We start from the raw sequence: 21191 nt of genomic DNA on the forward strand, positions 1-21191 counted from the left end.
ATCCTGCAGTAATTTATTTTGGTTAGGCAGAGGTGACCCATACACATTTGGCCGTGTGCTTGACCCGTGGAGCAGGTTGAGTCGGGACGGAGCTTGGGGGGGCTGAGGGGCGTGGGACGTCACTGCTCAGGAATGTACCTCATTTCCGGGCAAGGGTGGTTTGACCTACCACCGGTCGCCGCACATCTCGCCGTGTGGTGGAAGGCCAGACGTCGACCACGGCCAGTGACAGATGAAAAGTGGACGGCGACCATCAGCGACCTCCTACTATCTGACGGCAACCAGACGGCGTCCGCTGCCATCCGGTCGCCGTTCAACAGTTAATGGTCACCTGTCGGCCACCGGTGGCGGTCCGCTTGCCGTCCAGACGCAGTCCATTCGGCCACCGGACGGCAACCTTTTTTACGACCGGTTCGACTCCACCCTTTATATCTCCATGGGAGAGAGGGAGGGAGTGGATTGAAGCAGGAGTGGAGAAAGGTAAGGAATGCAGGGAGTGGACCTCTCCACTCCCTGCCTCCCTCCACCTCTCTCTCCAGATGACAGTGCTCGGAAGTATTATCACGTCACAGCAATACTAAATGAACTTAAACATCTAAATATAAATATATAAATTACCGTGGACAAGACAACAACAAAACATATATGTCCCCAAACTAATACTGTCGGGAGCTAGAGCTACAAGTGAAGCAGCTCATGAAATATATAATCAGTCACCTCCTGACATCAAAGAAACGTGCTCCATTTTATATCAAAGTTTATAATAATATTACCTAATACATAATTAACCTCACTGTGTATTTGCAAAGTGTAGTTGAAATGTGTGTGTGTGTGTGTGTGTGTGTGTGTGTGTGTGTGTGTGTGTGTGTGTGTGTGTGTGTGTGTGTGTGTGTGTGTATATATATATATATATATATATATATATATATTTATATCTTTATATATATATATATATATATATATATATATATTTATATTTATATATATTTGTGTGTGTGTGTGTGTGTATGTGTGTGTGTGTGTCGGGGGACAGTAACCACTCCTAGTCAACGGAAAGAATCCAGCCTGAGCGGGGCTCGAACTGCCGTCTGTTTGGCCGTGAAGCCTTGCAGGGCGGCGCTCTAACTGATTGAGCTACCGGAGCGTGTGTGTGTGTGTGTGTGTGTGTGTGTGTGTGTGTGTGTGTGTGTGTGTGTGTGTGTGTGTGTGTGTGTTATGGACCCCAAAATAAGGAGGATAGTGATGTGGGTGTTCGTTGATTGTCATTATAATATATAGACCGGCCAGGAGCCTTCAGGTGACATGACAACATAAGCTGCTTCCGCCCGAGACAGGTCAGTTGAATCTGGACAGGTCAGGAGTACTCAGGTAACAATACAGCATCAGATGAGGTCTCGGGAATCAGGTCATGTCATTATGTAGCTACAAATGCTGGGGTAGACTGTAATACTGGGGTAGACCGCACGCTGAAGTAGCACCTAATATTCTGTAGAACTATATATATGATTCTAATTACGTACCTTACAATATGTCCGAGTAATTGTAACAATAACCACGTTCAGTGGAAATAAATTATTGTTAGTAGTAGTAGTCGTAGTAGTGTAGTGCGGCGACGGCCTGATGAACGAGCCTCCCATAACCCACTTAGCCAGTGGGGTACCTCTTTGGCCGACTCGGTAAGGAGTGGCTCTCCCGTCACGCTGGTCGCGGGTTCAATCCCAGGCAGCCGGGGAATACCCTGATCTTGATTAATTTCTCGTGTGTTTCGATACACGCAGAAGGACGTGTGGGACCGAGAGAGTAATAGAAAAAAGAGAATAGAAAATCTCGTCATTAAAGTAGTAGTAGTAGTAGTAATAATAATAATATTATTATTCTCTCCCCATAATGATAATATGGGGCATATGAATACCTCAGCTGTAAACAGGTCTCAGGAACAGCTTGTCTACTATAATAATTTCATACTGCAGAAACCCAGATGGATTGTGATCCGACGTGACAAACACCTGGCACATGACAGGTCAGGTTCCAGTGAGACAAGCAGGGAGTGGAGGGAGGCAGGGAATGGAGGGAGGCAGGGAGTGAAGAAAGATAGGGAATGGAGGAAGTAGACCTCCCCATTCTCTCTCTCTCTCTCTCTCTCTCTCTCTCTCTCTCTCTCTCTCTCTCTCTCTCTCTCTCTCTCTCTCTCTCTCTCTCTCTCTCTCTCTCTCTCTCTCTCTCTCTCTCTCTCTCTCGTTAATGACATTGAGGCAAAAACAAACTAAATAAATCACCGAGTTTGTATACTACAACAATGAAGGCAAGCAAGGTGTGTGTGTGTGTGTGTGTGTGTGTGTGTGTGTGTGTGTGTGTGTTGCATTTGCCTTCAAACCAACTTGGACACAGTATAATTGTACAATTTTATGAGGTAAGCGAGGATAAAGGCTATTGAAGCAATGTAGATATTTAAAGGTTTAATACAATGAAAAAGAACATGTATACAAAACAATAAATGGGACATGACACATTTACATAGAACGACGGCTTGAGTGTTCGGGTGTGTTGAGCTCGCTGCTGTTCCTGTATTGGTTCCTGTGGTCGGGCTGCCGTAGCGATTGATGATCCATGATTTCTGTCAAACCAGACAGATTCAACCCCCCATAAGGGGTCGATGTAACTCCCTGCCAGGAAGTTGTAGGCCCCCGTGGTTGTGGTGTTCCTGGGTAATACGTCGTCATAGGGGGGTGTTGTGGTCGTACTGGCGGATGTGGCTGCTACTGCTGCTGTGGTTAAGGCTGGACAGGTTGCTGTAGGGCGTTCCCTTCGAAGCAATGCAGGAGAAGCGTCATGGCCTCCTTCATGGAAAGTCTCCACGATGTTTCACTCAGCCCTTTAGCCTCGATGCCCAACCAATGGCAAAAGGCTGCCCTGGAGTTGGCACTCAAGTTCAGGGCCGAGTCCAACGTTTGTGCCATGTCCGGGCTGGCGGACATTCTGGTGGCCACCTTGAGAAGGGCTTCGTCCAGACGCCTTGCAATACTCACTGACTGGAGCTGACGCATTCAGGAGCTGGTGGAAGCCGGGCTTGGGGGGGCGTTCAACACCGGCACTGCAGTCACTGTCGCTGTCCTCCTCAGGTGGTTCCTCCGTCGATATAATCCATCCAAGTTGGCGACTTTCCGCTCTCACGCCGACGTGAGACTCGTCGTCGTCAGGGTTGATTTCTTCGTGTTGGGAGACAATATGAACTTCTAAGTCCTCTTCCTCGTCCGCATCCATCTCCTGGGCACCATCTAGGAGTGAACAATCTTCCACTTCCTCCTGAGGCTGCAGTTGATGTACCCTTTTCATTGTTGACAGTAGGTATACGAGTGGCAGAAGCCGTTGCGGTGGGCAGATGGAGGCAAGAGGTGTTGAGAGAGGCTGGTCACTGGTAGTCGGATGCTGGAGCGAATGCTGAACTTCGACTGGAGCGCCGTCCTTTTATTACGGTCGCTCCGCCCACAATGACCTGACTTCGTTTAGTCTCCTCCAGTCGTTGAGAGCGGTGGCGGTCCGCCCTCAGCCCAGACGCAGGCAGCAGCCAATAGGTCGGGGAGGAGGCGCCAACCATGCGGCCATTAGACCGCCACTTATAGATAGCCACCGTGTGGCGATTGGACGGCGTCCATTTGCCGTCCAGCCTACCACCGGTCGCCGCACAACTCGCTGTCTTGTGGGAGACCGGACGCCGACCACGGCCAATGACAGATACAAAGTGGACGGCGAACATCGGCGACCACCTACTACCCGACGGCAACCAGACGGCGTCCTCTCGCCATCAGGTCGCCATTCACCAGTTAACCGCCATCTGTTGGCCACCGGTGGCAGTCCGCTTGCCGTCTAGACGCAGTCCATTCGGCCACCGGACGGTAACCTTTTTTTCACCATACACCACAGCATATTAACAATACATTATCGAGATCAAGCGACAAGACTTATCAGTGCGCATGTAATACTGAGCCATTGGCATCTCCCTCCTTCACACAGAGCATGTGTACACAGGGCTACCACTCGTTAACACAGAGAGAGGTGTTTCTAAATTCTTCGTCCGTGTATCTCAGAATGCATGGTGCTTAAAGCGTTCGAGAACTTTCTGTGGAGAGTGTTCATCTCAGGAAAGAAAATTTAAGGGCAAACAAATATAAAACAAGGAAATAAAAAGCCCGCAAAACATCACCGAAGGGAACCAATTACCTCGCTCCAAGATACACGCGCAGACAGGCAAGGAAGGAGCAACCTCTTTATTTCTATGTACCACAACTGAGGAAGGAAAAGTTAAGGGCAAACAAATATAAAACAAGGGAAAATGAAGACCGTAAAACCTCACCGAAGGAAACCAATTGCCTCGCTTCAAGATACTTCCCCAGACAGGTAAGGAAGGGCCAACCTGTCAATTTCTGTGGAACCACACCGGAGGAAAGAAAAGTTAAGGGCAAACAAATAAAAAACAAGGGAAAATGAAGACCGGAAAGCCTCACCGAAGGGAACCAACCACCTCGCTTCAAAGATACACCCGCAGACAGGCAAAGAAGTAGCAGAATGTTTATTTCTGTGTACATCTGAGGAAGAAAAAATTCAGGGCAAACAAATATAAAACAAGGAAAAAAAAAAAGCCTGCAAACCTACTGCTCCCAAGAATGTGATTGAGAGTTCCAAAAGGTTTCTCAGAAGGGGTTGAAGAGGTGTCTTGATACTCTCCTGTCAAAGAGTTCAAGTCATTCCAACATTTCACTCGCCCCAACCATCACGGCGCTCGAGACACCCTGTATGATGATGTTAAAAAAATGAGTGTCGCGCGCGCCATGATGGTTGGGGCGAGTGACATGTTGCTATAAATAACTCTGTGTTTTCATTATGTGGAGCTTCATCTGCATTCTGATCACACTATCGTGCTCATGAGAGATTTTCCTACGTCATGTAATAATATATTTCTGCAGTCAATGAACAACTGTTGAAAACAGTGAGTATAAGTAAAACATGTTATAAACATTTTTTTAACATCTTCACGGTTCAACTCATCGTAATACCATTTTCTTATTTGTTTTGTCGAGTTTTTAAAATACATCTTGATTCTACAGTCAGTGCTGAGTCTGATGGTGTCAAGCAAAACTGGCTAGCTCGTCTATGAGTTGAGCTATGGCATATACTCAGCCACCGCGTGTAGAGGGATAGGTGTGAAGGGGAAGGAAGGGAAGGAGGAACAGCAAGGAATGGTGGGAGGGAGATGTAGGGTCGATGGTGGTCACTGGTTGGTTGCAGTTACCCGGACCTTTCACACTGGGGTAACCAGTGGCGGTCACCGGTGACGGCCACCGGTGGGCTCGTGTGAAAGAGGCCTAATTCCGTCAAACAGTGGCCCGCATTACAAGTCAAACCCGAGAAGTTTCGGGTCCCTACAAAGGTCGGTTTAGGGGCCGTACTACAAGTCCAATCCGAGAAGTTTCGGGTCCCTACAAAGCTCGGGATGAATAACTGTAGGGACCCGAAACCTCTCGGGTTTGACATGTAATATGGCCTAGTATCTCAAAAAATAGTGATGCGAAAATAATTCCTTGGGTTGAATATTCTCAGCACCTCTAAGGTAACGTATAAAGGTCATTTTCAACTCGCAGAACACTATGAAGACGTAAAGTGATAAATATCCTTTTGTTAGTCACCCTCGGAGATGGGGTACGATATCCTGCCGCTGTTCTGCACTTAAGGGTTAGAATGAACGCCCAGAGGAACGCTCAAAGGTACGATATCGTGTCATTTTTCTGTATTTATGGGTTAGAATGAACGCCTAGTGGAACGCCCAAAGGTACGATATCCTGCCGCTGTTCTGTATTATGGGTTAGAATGAACGCCTGTCAGTCCCTTGAAAAGCTCACCCTTAAGATGAAGTACGATATCCTGCCGTTTTTTTTTTTTCACGGCAAGGGAGGCAGCTCAGGGCTAAAAAACAAAATCAGCAACAAAAAATCAAAATCAGCAACAAAAAACAAAATCAGCAACAAAAAACAAAATCAGCAACAAAAAACAAAATCAGCAACAAAAAGGCCGCTAAACGCTGCTCCGGCAAAATAAAAAAAGAACGAGAGGCCAAAAGAGAGGTCAAGTCTGGGAGGAGAGGAGTCTTGATGGCCGCCTCACTCTCACTCACCCGCCCACACTCACCCTCGAAGATGGAGTAGGATATCCTGCCGTTGTCGCCCTTGTCGTGGTCCAGCGCCATCACCCGCACCACCGCCGTGCCCGCCGCGGCCCCCACGCTCACCTGGGGCAAGGAAGCGGCGACCAGTGAGGGGCAGAGGCGGAGGGACAGCCGAGGGGGTGGTGTGTAAGGTGAATAAGCTGCTACTACTGCTACTACTACTACTACTACTACTACTACTACTACTACTACTACTACTACTACTACTACTACTAGTGCTACAACTACTACTACTACTACTACTACTAGTACTACAACTACTACTACTACTACTACTACTACTACTACTACTACTACTACTACTACTACTACTACTACTACTACTACTACTACTACTACTACTACTACTACTACTACTACTACTACTACTACTACTACTACTACTACTACTACTACTACTACTACTACTGCTACTACTACTACATAAATGATACCTCCACCCATGTTTATTTTCCCGACACATAATCATAGAGGGCTCTATAGCTTGGAGGTCATTAGCCCCAACTCTGTTCGCTAATGACTGAGGCATCCAACCATATCACTAATACTACCTAGCACTAAATTACCTATCATCTATTACGTCCAGATCCCCCTTTCCTTCCCTACTCAAGTCACTCCCGACCCACCCTAATGTCACTCTCCACCACTGTGGCTTCATAGTCCATATTGGAGATGTTGGTGGCTTTTGGGCAAGAGTGTCTGGTGCCCCTGAGACATAGGATGGCCGACCTGAGCAGGGAGAACGAGAGGCGACACCTCATCCAGGCGACAACGTGGCTCCTTAGCTGATGCTTCTTTTCTGAGATTAGTTCCGCGAGGCGTGCGTAGAAGCATTGGGCCCTGGGACCCATCCCGCCGGATGTGGTGAAGACGAGGGGGGTGAAGCTGCCCTGATAAATTCAGATTCAACAGGGACATAGGCAAAAATTGGTTTACTAACAGGGTGGTGGATGAGTGGAATAGGCTTAGCAGTCATGTGGTGAGTGCCAATACAATTGTCACATTCAAAAATAGACTAGATAAATTCATGCACAGCGATATTAGGTGGGGTTAGATACACGGGAGCTTAGGGTCAAAGGAGCTGCCTCGTACAGGCCTACCGGCCTCTTGTAGACTCCTGCGTTCTTATGTTCTTATGTTCTTATCCACATGTTGGATTCTTTCACCGTATGGCCTTGTCTTCTCCTGCTCGTTCCTGTGGCGGGCGGCTTGCAGGGGCAGCTCACGGTGACAGGCAGCCATCGGGTCGAATATGCGGATGTCCATGAACGCCCGCTGTCCGCGCACCCAGAATCCGCGGGCACTTACATCAACCCGTGCCTCCTGTGAGGTATTGGCCGTCCTGTACCGAAGGTGTTCGCCGTCCAGGGGAAGCAGTGCCGGCTCGGTAGTGACGTCTTGGCATACCTCCCCGAGCATGCTGGCTGTCAGATCCCTCACTTCATCGTGTCGAATACAGACGAAGCCTCCTTTTTTACATGTCATGGTGTGGGTGACATCATTTGGTGATCCACATGCACAGAGATCAGGCAGTCCCTCAATCGGCCAGCCATATCTCAGAGCAATGGCGTCGACAAATTCTTGTTTGTTGAGGCTGAAGCCCTTTGCTCTGATTGGTAATGACGTTAGCCAGTTAGAGGCGCCTGCCTCCTGTGCTGTGTGTATTTTTCTACCCATTTCTGTGGACAGGTGGTGTGTAAGACGGTCCAGCTCGTCTTTTTGGGCCTGTTGCCTTTCTTCTGAGATTTTTCTTTTAATATCTCTTATTTCTGTTTGGTCTATCTCGCCCTCTGCCTCCTGAGCGATGATCCTGTTGATGAGTGACCTGGTAAGGGTGATGGAGTTTGGTTCTCCTTATCAGCCAGCTTCTCAGGGTTGGTGATCCCCATCCCACCCAGTCTTGGGGGAGGTGCTAGCATATCCCTCTCCTCCTCCCCCAAAGCATGAGATTTCACCAGCGCCGGCAAGAATACATTCTTGACGGCATTTTCCAGTGGTCGGAGGAGTGGACTGATGCCGGGGATGGTGCGCATCAGGAACATCCACCGATGTTGGATGCCGTGGGTGTACGCTGAATAGGCAGCGTGTGGCTCAGTCTTGGCAATGGCAGACAAAGCTTCTATTTCCTTCACCCATTCAGCTACTTTGTCTCCCACGTACTCCTTCTTATATACCTCTGTCCCGATCACTGCACCTAAGTGTCGTTGTCCGTCTTTTGTCACAATGACGCCACTTCCTCTAAAAGGTTCTGCGGCATGGTCATAATGTTCAGGTTTGACAATAAGGACAGACTTGGTGGCGTTAGGGATGTATCCTATCTCAGGGCCGGCGGTGTTCACAGTGTCCCACCACCCTTTTAAGTCTGAGATTTTACCAGCACCTGAGAGGTCATCCGCATAAGCCACCTGTTTCACCCGTGTTACTGCGAACGCGATTTCATTTTGGAGGACTGATAGGCCCAGGGCGTACATAGCCATGGCTATTGGGTCACCTTGTGTTGTTCCCTCAGATGATTTGAACACTTTCACCTTTCCACTGTGGCTATTTATGTATAAGTCAGTCGGGTATGTATAGGTATTTTCGACATACATAGCTAAGCTAGGGCACTTGGTTTTAATGTTATGTATCATAGTCTTTCTATTTATTGTGTTGAAGGCATTTTTGGCGTCAACAAGAAGCACTGCTTCGCACTCCACGTGGTCGAATATCTCCCGCATGGCATGGACTGCTGCTTCTCCTCCTGCCTGCTGCCCCGCACAAACTTGGAGGTTCCCTGCTGCCATTCTCACATCTTCTTTGACGACAGCCATGATGCATTTGCCTACGATGCGCCGCAGGACTTCTCCGACTCCTATAGGCCTGCATCCCGGCCTCTTGTCCAGGGGAATGAGGTGGCATGCAGTCAGGGCGTCCACATAGTGGCAGCTGGAGGAGGCGAGTTTTCTTGCCAGTGCTGCAATGGTGTTGCGCAAGTCACCAGCTGCATTGCCAAAGTTGGCGCTGCTCAGCAAGCTTCGCCAACCCCGTGCATCAAGTCCTGAGGGCCCCGCGCTGCCACGAGTCTGGAGGGCCTTCTTCCACACCATCTCTCCTGTTATCCTTTCGTATATAACTGGATTCGGTGGTTGGTGACATCCTGCCAGTCTCAGTCCCTTCAGGTCACTCGGTGGAATAATAATAATAATAATAATAATAATAATAATAATAATAATAATAATAATAATAATAATAATAATAATAAAATTCTCCTTCCTTACCATTACAGGCCAATCACGCCCAAAGCACGTCATAACACATCGTTCTTTCTGACGTATTTTCATCACGGACTAAACAATTTATACGAAGTTAATCGCTCCGTAAACGTCCATTAATTTAACGTCACTAACTATCTCACGTGCCTCTTCCACCTCCTCCTTCTCCTGCTACTCTTTTCCTCTTCTCCTTTACCCCCCAAAGAGCCTCGTTCACGCCTTTATGGAGCGTCCCCGTACGTGTAGGTTGTCGGGACTGCATCTCACACCCCCTTCAGCCTCGTAGGGTAAGAGGGTGTTCGTCTGAAGCGCCCACTTCAAGCTCCTGCCTTTGATCTCTCCTCCTCCCCGCCCTGCCGCTCCTCTGTCTTTCGCCGCTACTTTTATGGCTATTCTTACCGTGCTCCTAACTTTATGGCTACTCCTCTCAGGCCGCCCCGCTGTTTAAGGCCGCCTCTCGCCTCGTCCTTTTTCCCCGACAGCTCGTGAAGTTTACAAGGGAGTTAAGTGGCGTTGCAAATCCCCTTTCCCCGCCGCCGAACTTTGGGAGGTTAAACCCTTATTTGTTTCCCGCAGCTTCCCGTGATTTAAGCCGCCGGGATATTGACTCGTTGTTATGACTCAGAAAAGAAGATGGGTTACGTTTTTAAACGTCTCGAAAGGAGCTGAAAGGTACTGATTTAGGGTCTCTCTCTCTCTCTCTCTCTCTCTCTCTCTCTCTCTCTCTCTCTCTAACACACACACACACACACACACACACTAGTCATCATTGTTCGGTTCTGGCCAGAGGAGCGTCGTAAGTTTGGAGGATTCGGTCCGATGGGAGAGCAACGATACATCCCCTGGCGCGGCCTCTGTTTGCTGGACTTGTGTTATTTGGGCGGGAGGTGAAACACGACTATTGACAACGGCTGTTTACGGACCCGCACCCCACGGCACGGTGAGGCACGCGCCGGGACGAGACTCGTCATACAATAACTATACATTTGACTTTAGTTCATCAGATTGTTCCATTATTCAAATATTATGTTGGAACGTTCGTCATATACAAACTTTTTTCTCTGGATTAGATATGAATCGCCTATTTATACGTTTTCTGTGTATAATAGTGATGTAGTTGCTTTAATTAACTTCCTATAATACTTAGGAAAAGTATTCTTCAACTCCGGCGATATTTCACAGGTCAGGTAACTGGTGTTGGTTGAGGCGGCGGTGCACGAGCCGCCGCAGGCACAGTGTACTCACCTTGGCGATGATCATGGGCTCCAGGAAGACGGGCTCGTGGTCGTTGGCGTCCTCCACCGTCACGGACACGCGGGCAAAGTCTGCGTTCTCCTGTCGGCCGCGGTCCCTGCAGCTCACGGTCAGCTCGTGGACGCTGGACACCTCCCTACGTGGAGATGAGCCTCAAGGTTATCACATGTTCAATAACTGCATTCAGTATACTCAGACAGCAAGACTATTCATCTTTGTTTCTTGCAGCTTGACACGCCAGCTGCTCGTCTGACCTGTCCATGGGCTCGGCCACGATGAGGTCACCAGTGAACGAGTCCACGGTGAAGAGGCCCTGGGACGCCAAGGCCTGGGCGTGGTGCAGCGTGAAGTACACCGCGGAGGACGCCGTGGGTGACTGGTCCCTGTCTCGGCACTGCAGGGTGACCACGGTGGACCCCGGCGCCACGTCCTCGCTCACGGCACCCTCGTAGGTCCTGGCGCTGAACACCGGGCGGTGATCATTGGCGTCCATCACCTCCACCACGAGCTGCGGCAAGGGAGGCACCAAGTGGTTACGTTAGCCAAGGGGGAAATGACGGACAGCTGACGGGAAGGGTGTGTTGTGTGGAAAGGAATGTTGGAGAGATAACTATAACTATAACTATAACGAGAGAGAGAGAGAGAGAGAGAGAGAGAGAGAGAGAGAGAGAGAGAGAGAGAGAGAGAGATTTACATAGATTTACATAGAAAATCAGACCACACAGACCCCATGGTCCAGACTAGGTGGTCTGTCCTTAAACCTAAGTGATTTTACATTAATCAGATGGCTCCAAAACGTTGCTTTTCTACTCTAGTTAATATTAAGTTCAAGGAAGTGACGGTCGAGCTTGTTTTTAAAGGAGTCAATCGTGTTACACTGGACCACTGATGGTGGGAGCTTATTCCATTCTCGCACTACAACGTTGGTGAAGAAAATTTTGGTGCAGTCTGAGTTTACTTGTCTACATTTGAGTTTTGTGCCATTGTTCCTCGTTCACAAAGTGTCATCGATCATAAACAATTTTGTTCTGTCTACATTCGTGAAACCATTAAGTATTTTAAAACATTCGATCAGTTTTCCTCGGAGGCGACGTTTCTCAAGAGAGAACATGTTAAGGGTGGAAAGCCTTTCTTCGTAGGATTTGTTGCGCAAGGAAGGGATCATTTTTGTTGCTCGACGCTGAACACCTTCTAGTTTAGCAATGTCCTTTGCATGGTGGGGAGACCAAAACTGTACCGCATATTCCAAGTGGGGTCTGACTAAACTATTGTAGAGCGGAAGTATTACATCTTTATTCTTGAATAAAAAGTTTCTTTTAATGAAGCCCAACATTCTGTTCGCTTTATTTGCTGCATCGATGCATTGATGTGAGAATTTGAGGTTTGACGCGATTTTAATCCCCAGGTCCTTAACGCATTGAACGCTTGTGAGTTTAACGCCGCGTATTTCGTAATCGAACTTCTTTTTTTTTTCCAACTTGAAGGACCTGGCACTTGTCTACGTTAAAGGGCATCTCCCATTTATCCGACCAAGCTGAAATTTTGTGCAAATCCTCTTAGAGGCTTTGCCTGTCTTCGTCAGTGAGAACCGAGTTACCAATCTTTGTGTCGTCTGCAAATTTACTAATGCGATTATTGAGTCCAACATCCACGTCGTTGATGTAAATAATGAAGAGCACTGGGCCAAGAATCGAGCCCTGAGGGACGCCACTAGTGACCGGCGCCCACTCTGAGTTAAATCCGTCAATCACAACTCTTTGTTGTCTGTTGCTCAATCAATTCGCGATCCATTGGTTTACTTGACCGTCAATGCCTATTTGCTTTAATTTATAAAGTAATTTATGATGTGGGACTTTATCAAACGCTTATGTGGGACTTTATCAAACGAAAGAGAGAGAGAGAGAGAGAGAGAGAGAGATCAAACAACACTTGAGGTAGCACAATGCGAGCGTAACGAGGCGTACAAACTATAGCAGCCACAGTCTTGGTCATCCGCAGCTTATAATTATTTGGCTCATCTGACAGGCGGCTGATGAGTGTTTGATGCGATGAAACTCTTCCACACGTTTTGACCTCTCTTTTGGCCTCTTACTCAGCCTCGTCTTGTTGGAGCAGCGCCTAGCGGGCTTCTTTTGTTGCTTTTTTGTTTTGCCCTTGAGCTGTCTCCCTTGCTGTAAACAAACAAACGAACAAACAAAACACCACCGTTACCATCTAATACTGCATCCTCGGGAGAATATGAAGAAACCTACGGATCAATAAGCCACTTTTTCGATATCACTAAAAGTTGGCGACGCTTTCAGTCACGAACATCTCTGGGGCCTTACTCTTAAACATTCCGGCGACCCAGCACATGTATCAGGCAAGGCTTTCGGAGGAGCTGCGGGCATTTCCAGGGCTACTTTTATGAACCTGGTGGTAGTTTGAGCATTTGGAAGGATACTTTTATGAACCTGGTGGGAGTTTAACCCTTCCTCTGCACCATGAGCCTAAAAAAACACTCATTAGAACCATATAAATCTCCTTTTCGTCCTTTGGAAATGACTGATGTGAAGGCGGAAGCGTCTGAGGATAGGTTCACTATGCCCTATACTTAGAAATTTCGGCGTCCAAGCACACATTTGACAAGGCTTTCGGAGGAGCTGCGGGCATTTCCAGGGGTACTTTTACGAACCTGGTGGTAGTTTGACCCTCCTCTGTATAATGAGCCTAAAAAAACACGCATTAGAACAAGATACATCCTCTTTTCGGCCTGTGGAAATGACTGATGTGGAGGCGGAGGGGGCTGAGACTCGCGACCCTGGGCCCGATGCTTAAAATTTCGGAGCCTAAGCACACAATTGACAAGGCTTTCGTAGGAGTTGAGGGCATTTCCATCAGTAGTTTTATGTCCCTGGTGGTAGTTTGACCCTTCCTCTGCACCATGACCCTAAATAACACTCTTTACAACAATATAAATCTCCTTTTCGGCCTTTGGCAGTGACTGATGTGAGAGGTGGAAGCGTCTGAGAATACCGCCGCTAGTAGCGTGAGGCAGCAAACGGCCCGGTGATAACAACTTGCAGCGGTATTAGTCTGCTTTACGATGCAATGGCCCGGCCCGCGCTCCCCTCCGCTCATCGGTAAACACTAATTAGGTCGGTATTATAAGACATACTCGCTTCTCACATCTGTATTTCTAAAGGTCAAAGAGGGGATCAACTCAATTCTAATGAGCGTTTCTTTAAGTTCACGGTACAGAGGAAGGGTCACACTACCACCAGGGTCATAAAACTACTCCTGGAAATGCCCAAAACTCATACGAAAGCCTTGTCAAATATGTGTACTTGGGCGGCGAAATGTTCAGTAATACGGCCCTAAGTCTATATATACCAAGTCAAGTCACTCTGCTTCAAAACTGCGACCAGTACGCGCAGGAGGCGGTTTTGGGGCGGAGCAGCGGGATGACGTCACTTGAAGCTAAAAAAAAAAAAATACCCGCCAGTTCAGGGGTGACTAAAGTTGGGGCCGTATGTGCACTCTGGATATGCATTCTCGCCTCCTTTCACAGCGCGTTCAGGCAAGCCACTGACGAAAAAATATGTATTTTTATTGTGCTATTGCGTGACTGCAATTCCATTGCCTACAAACGGCGGTGTGGAATGTGAGGGAGGGCATGATGAAGTGATTGATTTAAATTAGTCCGCCTTTCTTCGTTTTCTCTAAATCCCTGTTTCTACATTCTCTACTAACGGTTTCAGGGGCCGTGTTCCCCTGTTTTTCGCAAATAAAACTTTAACAAAGCGTCGGACAAGGATGTTATTTTGGCAGTGGATGTTTGAGACCCCGACCAAATGGGCAAAAATATGATTTGGTGTCACATGTGGATAATGAATCATAATTCTGCCCATTAGGTCGGGGTCTCAAACATCCACTGCCAAAATAACATCCTTGTCCGACGCTTTGTTAAAGTTTTATATGCAAAAAACAGGGGAACACGGCCCCTGAAACCTTTAGTAGTTTGGCTCTAAGCAGTGTCACGCGTAAACCACGCCTCGGCCGTGTCTCCTCCCACAAACCTGCGTATGACTTGACTTGGTGTATATAGACTTAGGGTAAACACACTACTCACCATCGAGACATATCGCTCAGTGGGTAGAACACCGCGCCCGCCCGTAACTTGGAGGACATATTCGCGAGTCATAAAGGTAAAGTATCACAAGACCTTCGAGCTAAAACACCGCCACAGGATCGAAGCGGAATGACCCTGGTGATAGTTTGGTCCTTCCTTTGTATCATGAACCTAAAAACACTTATTAGAACACAACTGATCTCTTAAATATTATGGAACCAAAGCTCACATATTTGACAAGGGAGTTTTGAGCATATCCAGGGGTAGTTTTGTGACCCTGGTGGTAGTCTGACCCTTCCTCTGTAACATGAACCTAAAAGAACATTCATTAGAACCCGACCACTCTCCCTTTTGGCCTTTGGAAATGCTGATGTGAGAAGCGGAAGCGACTGAGAACACCAACCTTGGACGCACGGTGGCTGGTGGTAGTCTGACCCTTCCTCTGTACCTTAATTGAGCTTAAAAGAACACTCATTAGAACCCGACTAATCTCCCTTTCAGCCTTTGGAAATTGCTGATGAGAAGCGGAAGCGTCTGATAACGCCCACCTTGGAGGCATGCTGGTTAGGGTACAAGCCCCTATACATCAGCACTCAGTTTGGAGGGAGAGTTAGTTTATAAGGCATAAACTCTACACTTCGTCGTTAGTCACAGTTCACCGCAGGCTGGGCAGTGCATTTTGCCTTTGTGTCGCTTTCGAAAAACAAAAGAGCAACCGTCGCCCCGAATTTGCATATGTCACAAAGTGCTTTAACAATTTACAAACAATATTAGCTGCCATGAAAAATATTGTACTTTAAATTCACTTTGTTACGGCGCCGGGGTTAACATAGAGAGAGAGGGAGGGAGAGGCCGCACCGCATTCAGCTCGCCGGCCGATGACATCATGAGACTATAATTTTGACGGCGTAAAAATAAAAGTTTACGGGCGGGAGTGAGTCACGTTGTTTGTGTGCTCTGTGCTGTGTGCTCTGTGCTGGAGCAATGGAATACAACACGGTGGGGCAAGAGTTAACAGTTAGCGAGTATCTTATTGAGAGAGAGAGAGAGAGAGAGAGAGAGAGAGACAACGATTCTCAGAATTATAAACACAGCCTCTCTCTCTCTCTCTCTCTCTCTCTCTCTCTCTCTCTCTCTCTCTCTGTTTTTCTCTATTTACGTGTCTTTCTATTCTATCTCTTATTACATATTTTCATCTCTCTCTCTCTCTCTCTCTCTCTCTCTCTCTCTCTCTCTCTCTCTCTCTCTCTCTCTTCTATCTCTTATTACATATTTTCATCTCTCTCTCTCTCTCTATTCTATCTCTTATTACATATTTTCGTCTCTCACTATTGGCTTGCGGACTGGCTGTCTGAGCGGAAACAGAGAGTAGTTCTAAACGGTGTTACATCTAACTGGCTCGATGTCAGAAGCGGCGTACCTCAAGGATCAGTGCTTGGCCCCATGCTCTTCTTAATTTATGTTAATGATATCGATGATGGGCTCACTTGCAAAGTATCAAAATTTGCTGATGACACAAAAATTGCTAGTAAAGTAACTGCGACACTCGACGAGGAAGTTTACAATCAGATCTAGATCGACTTGCACGTTGGGACAATCAATGGCAAATGAAATTTAACCTTGACAAATGTAAAGTGTTGAACATCGGAAAAAATAACAATCGCGTTCGGTACGTAATGAATGGCCAACAACTTTCTGCAGTAAGTAAAGAAAAGGATCTTGGAATCACTATATCAAGCGATTTAAAGCCCGGTGGTCAGCATTGTTCAGAGGTAGTTAAAACTGCAAACAAATTGGTTGGCTTCATTGGACGAGTCTTTAATAATAAATCGGAAAAAGTAATATTAAAACTGTATAATTCGTTGGTTCGACCCCGTCTAGAGTACTGTGTACAGTTTTGGTCTCCCTATTACAGAAAAGACATAGAAAAGTTGGAACGGGTTCAACGAAGAGTAACAAAGATGATTCCTAGGTTGAGAAATTTATCATATGAACAAAGGCTTAAAGAAGTAAATTTATTCAGCCTATCAAAACGAAGAATGCGAGGCGATCTAATAGAAGTGTTTAAAATGTTTAAAGGATTCAGTGATATTAATGCGGAAGATTACTTTACAATTGATCGATCAAATAGAACAAGAAGAAATCACAATTTGAAGATAAGTGGTAAAAGATTCTCGTCGCACGAAGCTAAACACTTCTTCTTCAATCGAGTTGTTAATGTTTGGAGCTCTCTACCCTGTGATGTCGTTGATAGTACAACAGTTACGGCCTTCAAGAATAGATTAGACAAGTATTTTGAATCCAACCAGCAACTAAGATATTACTCATTGTCGTAATAACGTTAAGTTCTTTCGAATACTGGTGTCCTTGTCCGCTTTTATCGCCCGGTTAGTGGTAGCAGTAATGGTAGTTCTTTCCTCTTTCCTACATAAATTCCATGCAGTTTTTCCATGCTGCATGGTTCTTTTTCCTTTCCTGCCAGCTTTGGCTGGAGGGATGGGGGGGTGGGGAGGAGCCTTCGCCTTTGCTGTCCTTCATCTTCCGCCTTTGATTAGATAGTTAGTGTAGCTTGTCACAAACAGCCTCGTAAGGACCAGCAGGTCTGCTGTTGTTTGTTCTTCCTTTGTGTTTCTTTGTGTTCTCTCTCTCTCTCTCTCTCTCTCTCTCTCTCTCTCTCTCTCTCTCTCTCTCTCTCTCTCTCTCTCTCTCTCTCTCTCTCTCTCTCTCTCTCTCTCTCTCTCTCGCACACTGACCTTGGTGGCGGCGGTGTGGACGCCGTCTGTGGCCGTGACGGTGAGGGCGTAGTGGTGCTGCTCCTCGTGGTCCAGGCGGCGGGCCAGGCTCACCAGGCCAGAGTCCACGCCCATGCTGAACCGGCCGCTCTCGTCACCCTCTGCCCGCGAGAAAGACACATTAGCAAAGGGAAGGAAGCGAGCAAAACATATCGTAGAAGCAATTCCTTGGGTATGATTTCCCCCAAAAAGTATTTATGCAACCATAAAAACAAAACAAAACAAAAATGAGTTAGCCATTCTGTAGTGTACCAATAGAAAAACGTGTCAAAGGTAATGTAGCGAAAAAAACAGATCACCGCAGATTTTTTTTTTTTTTACGTCTACGCCTATAGCGCCAGTAGGCCTGCTTGAGGGGCCTGGATGGAAGTCGGCCCCAGCCCGTATTGGCGCTGGCAGGTGTTTATAGTGGCGCCATCTTATCTTGGCTCATGCTGCCCCCCGGAACTCGTTCTTGATTCACTTGGACGGTTTCCTCTAGAGTCCGGGTTGATGGGTGGTCTTCAGGACAGCATATGGGTAGTTTTAAGCCACTCGGCGGTGACTGAAAAATCCGAGGTGGTAGCGTGGGGATTCGAACTCGCGTCGTCCATCACGCGATGAATGTGGGCCCAGCACGCTACCACTCAGCCGCCGCATACCCAATAAACGTTACTAACTCTTTATAGGTATTATTTTCACCCTATTTACTGATTCACCCCAAAACTTGACCGACTTAGCCATTCTGTACCGTAAAAACTGATATTCTGACCAGTGGAGAACACGTTAGCCAAGGAAATGAAGCGAGCGAAACATATTCTTGGTATTATTCTTCCCCCAAATTAGTGATTCAATCCAAAACTAGAGTTCGCCATTCTGTAGCGTAAAAAGAAAAGCTACTCTGACCGGTAGAAAGATACGTTAGCAAAGAAAACAGAGCGACCGAGACATGTCTTAGGTATTATTTTCCCCCCCAGTTCTGATATACCCAAAACTTAACTGAGTTCGCCATTCTGTAGCGTAAAAAGAAAAAAAGTTAATCTGCCTACGAGAAAGATACGTTAGCAAAGGTAATGAGGCGAGCAACACATATCCTAGGTATCATTTTTTCCCCACAGTTCTGATATACCAAAAAAATTAAATAGTTCGCCATTCTGAAGCGTAAAAAAAAAAAAAAAAAAAGTAATCTGCCCGCGAGAAAGATACGTTAGCAAAGGAAATGAAGCGAGCAACACATATCCTAGGTATCATTTTCCCCCCAGTTCTGATATTCCCAAAACTTGATTGAGTTCGCCATTCTGAATCGTAAAAAAAAGGTTAATCTGCCCACGAGAAAAATACGTTAGCAAAGGAAATGAGGCGAGCAAAATATATCCTGGGTATTGTTTTTCCCCAAATTACTGATTCTGTAGCGTAAAAAAAAAGTTACTCTGCCCACGAGAAAAAGGAAATGAAGCGAGCAAAACTTATCCCAAATTACTGATTCTGTAGCGTAAAAAAAAAGTTACTCTGCCCACGAGAAAAAGGAAATGAAGCGAGCAAAACTTATCCCAAATTACTGATTCTGTAGCGTAAAAAAAAAGTTACTCTACCCACGAGAAAAAAGAAATGAAGCGAGCAAAACTTATCCCAAATTACTGATTCTGTAGCGTAAAAAAAAAGTTACTCTACCCACGAGAAAAAAGAAATGAAGCGAGCAAAACTTATCCCAAATTACTGATTCGCCCCAAAACTTGACGTAGTTCGCCATTCTGTAAGGTAAAAAGTTATGCTGACCGGTAGAAAAACGTGTAATCGAAGGAAAAGTTGGAAAGTTTCGTTTAGTCGGCGCAACATCTGTGGTCATATGCCGGAGAGAGACAGAAGGGGAAGGAATTATAGGAGAAGGGAACAGATCCCAGGAGACGGGACACAACCGTAATCGAAGGAAACGAAGCGAACACAACAGATCACCATAGAGATATACGTTACTAACTCTAAGGCATTATTTTCCTCTCCCAATTTACTGATTCAACCCCCAAAGATGAGTTAGCCATTCTGTTGCGTATGAACGGATATTCTGACCAGTAGAAAACACGTTCGCAAAGGAAATGGAGCGAGCAAAACATATCCTTGGTATTATTCTTCCCCGAAATTAATGATTCAATCCAAAAATTGAGTTCGCCATTCTGTAGCGTGAAAAAACAGTTACTCTGACCGGTAGAAAATTACGTTAACAAAGGAAAGAAAGCGAGCGAAACACATTCTAGGTATAATTCTTCCCAAAAATTACGGATTCACCCCAAAGCTTGACTGAGTTCGCCATCCTGTAGCGTAAAAGAAAAGTTACTCTGACCGGTAGAAAACACGTTAAAAAAGAAAACAAAGCCAGAGAAACATATCCTACGTATTATTCTTCCCCAAAATTACTGATTCACCCCAAAACTTGACTGAGTTCGCCATTCTGTAGGGTAAAAAACGGTTACTCTGACTGATTGAAAAATACGTTAGCAAAGAAGCGAGCGAGACGTGTCCTAGGTATAATTTTTCCCCCAGTTACTGACACACCCCAAACTTCACTGAGGTAGCCATTCTGTAGCGTAAAAAAAAAAGTTACTCTGAACGATAGAAAACACGTTAACAAAGAAAACAAAGCCAGAGAAACATATCCTACGTATTATTCTTCCAAAAAATTACTGATTCACCCCAAAACTTGACTGAGTTCGCTATTCCGTAGCGTGAAAAACGGTTACTCTGACCGCTAGAAAAATACGTTAGCAAAGAAGTGAGCGAGACATGTCCTTGGTATTATTTCCCCCAGTTACTGACACACCCAAAACTTGACTGAGGTAGCCATTCCGTAGCGTGAAAAACGGTTACTCTGGCCTGTAGAAAAATACGTTAGCAAAGAAAACAAAGCGAGCGAGACATGTCCTAGGTATACTTTTTCCCCACTTACTGACACACCCAAAACCTGACTGAGGTAGCCATTCCGTAGCGTGAAAAACGGTTACTCTGACCGGTAGAAAAATACGTTAGCAAAGAAAACGAGCGAGACATGTCCTAGGTAAAAATTTCCCCCCAGTCACCGATACACCCAAAACTTGACTGAGGTAGCCAGTCCGTAGCGTGAAAAGAAGTTACTCTGACCGGTAGAAAAACAGTTTAGCTGAGGAAATGAAGCGAGCAAATCACATCCTTGAAATAAACGTGACTAGGTAACTCTTATTTAGTAGGTATTGTTTTCCCTCAAATCACTAATACAACCCAAAACTTACGGTCGCCATTCTGTAGCGAGAAAAAAAGAGGCGAAAAAAAAAGTTATTCTGGCCATTAGAGAAAACACGTTATCAAAGGAAACAAAGTGAGAAAATCATTACCTAGAACTAAACGTCACTCTTCTAAGGATTTCCCTTTAAAAAAAATACTGATCTAACAACAACAACAAAAAAAGAGTCAGCCATTCTGTGACCAGTGTAAACAGTTAGTCTGGTCACTGTTCCTGTACTCGTACCGGCTACCAAGACGAGGAGAAGCGGTGACTAAAGGTACAGTTGGGAGCACAGGCAATAGCTGCGCGTGGCGGCGGTGCACATCTCCGTATGAAT

The 21191-nt window shown here is 46.3% G+C and overlaps 1 protein-coding gene across 1 annotated transcript in view; it reads right to left on the reverse strand.

The window, feature by feature from the left end:
- Positions 1-6010: 6010 nt before the first annotated feature.
- The window catches only part of LOC126991373 (protocadherin Fat 1-like), a 51001-nt gene continuing 35820 nt past the window's right edge, over positions 6011-21191 (reverse strand). Inside the window, exons 12-15 of the mRNA XM_050850127.1 lie at positions 17587-17726; positions 10977-11230; positions 10714-10858; positions 6011-6280 (exon numbers count right to left, since the gene is read on the reverse strand). Coding sequence (XP_050706084.1) covers positions 6011-6280; positions 10714-10858; positions 10977-11230; positions 17587-17726 — 809 coding nt within the window. The remainder of the gene's footprint in view (positions 6281-10713; positions 10859-10976; positions 11231-17586; positions 17727-21191) is intronic.

This window comes from Eriocheir sinensis, unplaced genomic scaffold (assembly GCF_024679095.1).
Source record: "Eriocheir sinensis breed Jianghai 21 unplaced genomic scaffold, ASM2467909v1 Scaffold266, whole genome shotgun sequence".
NCBI classification, from domain to species: domain Eukaryota; kingdom Metazoa; phylum Arthropoda; class Malacostraca; order Decapoda; family Varunidae; genus Eriocheir; species Eriocheir sinensis.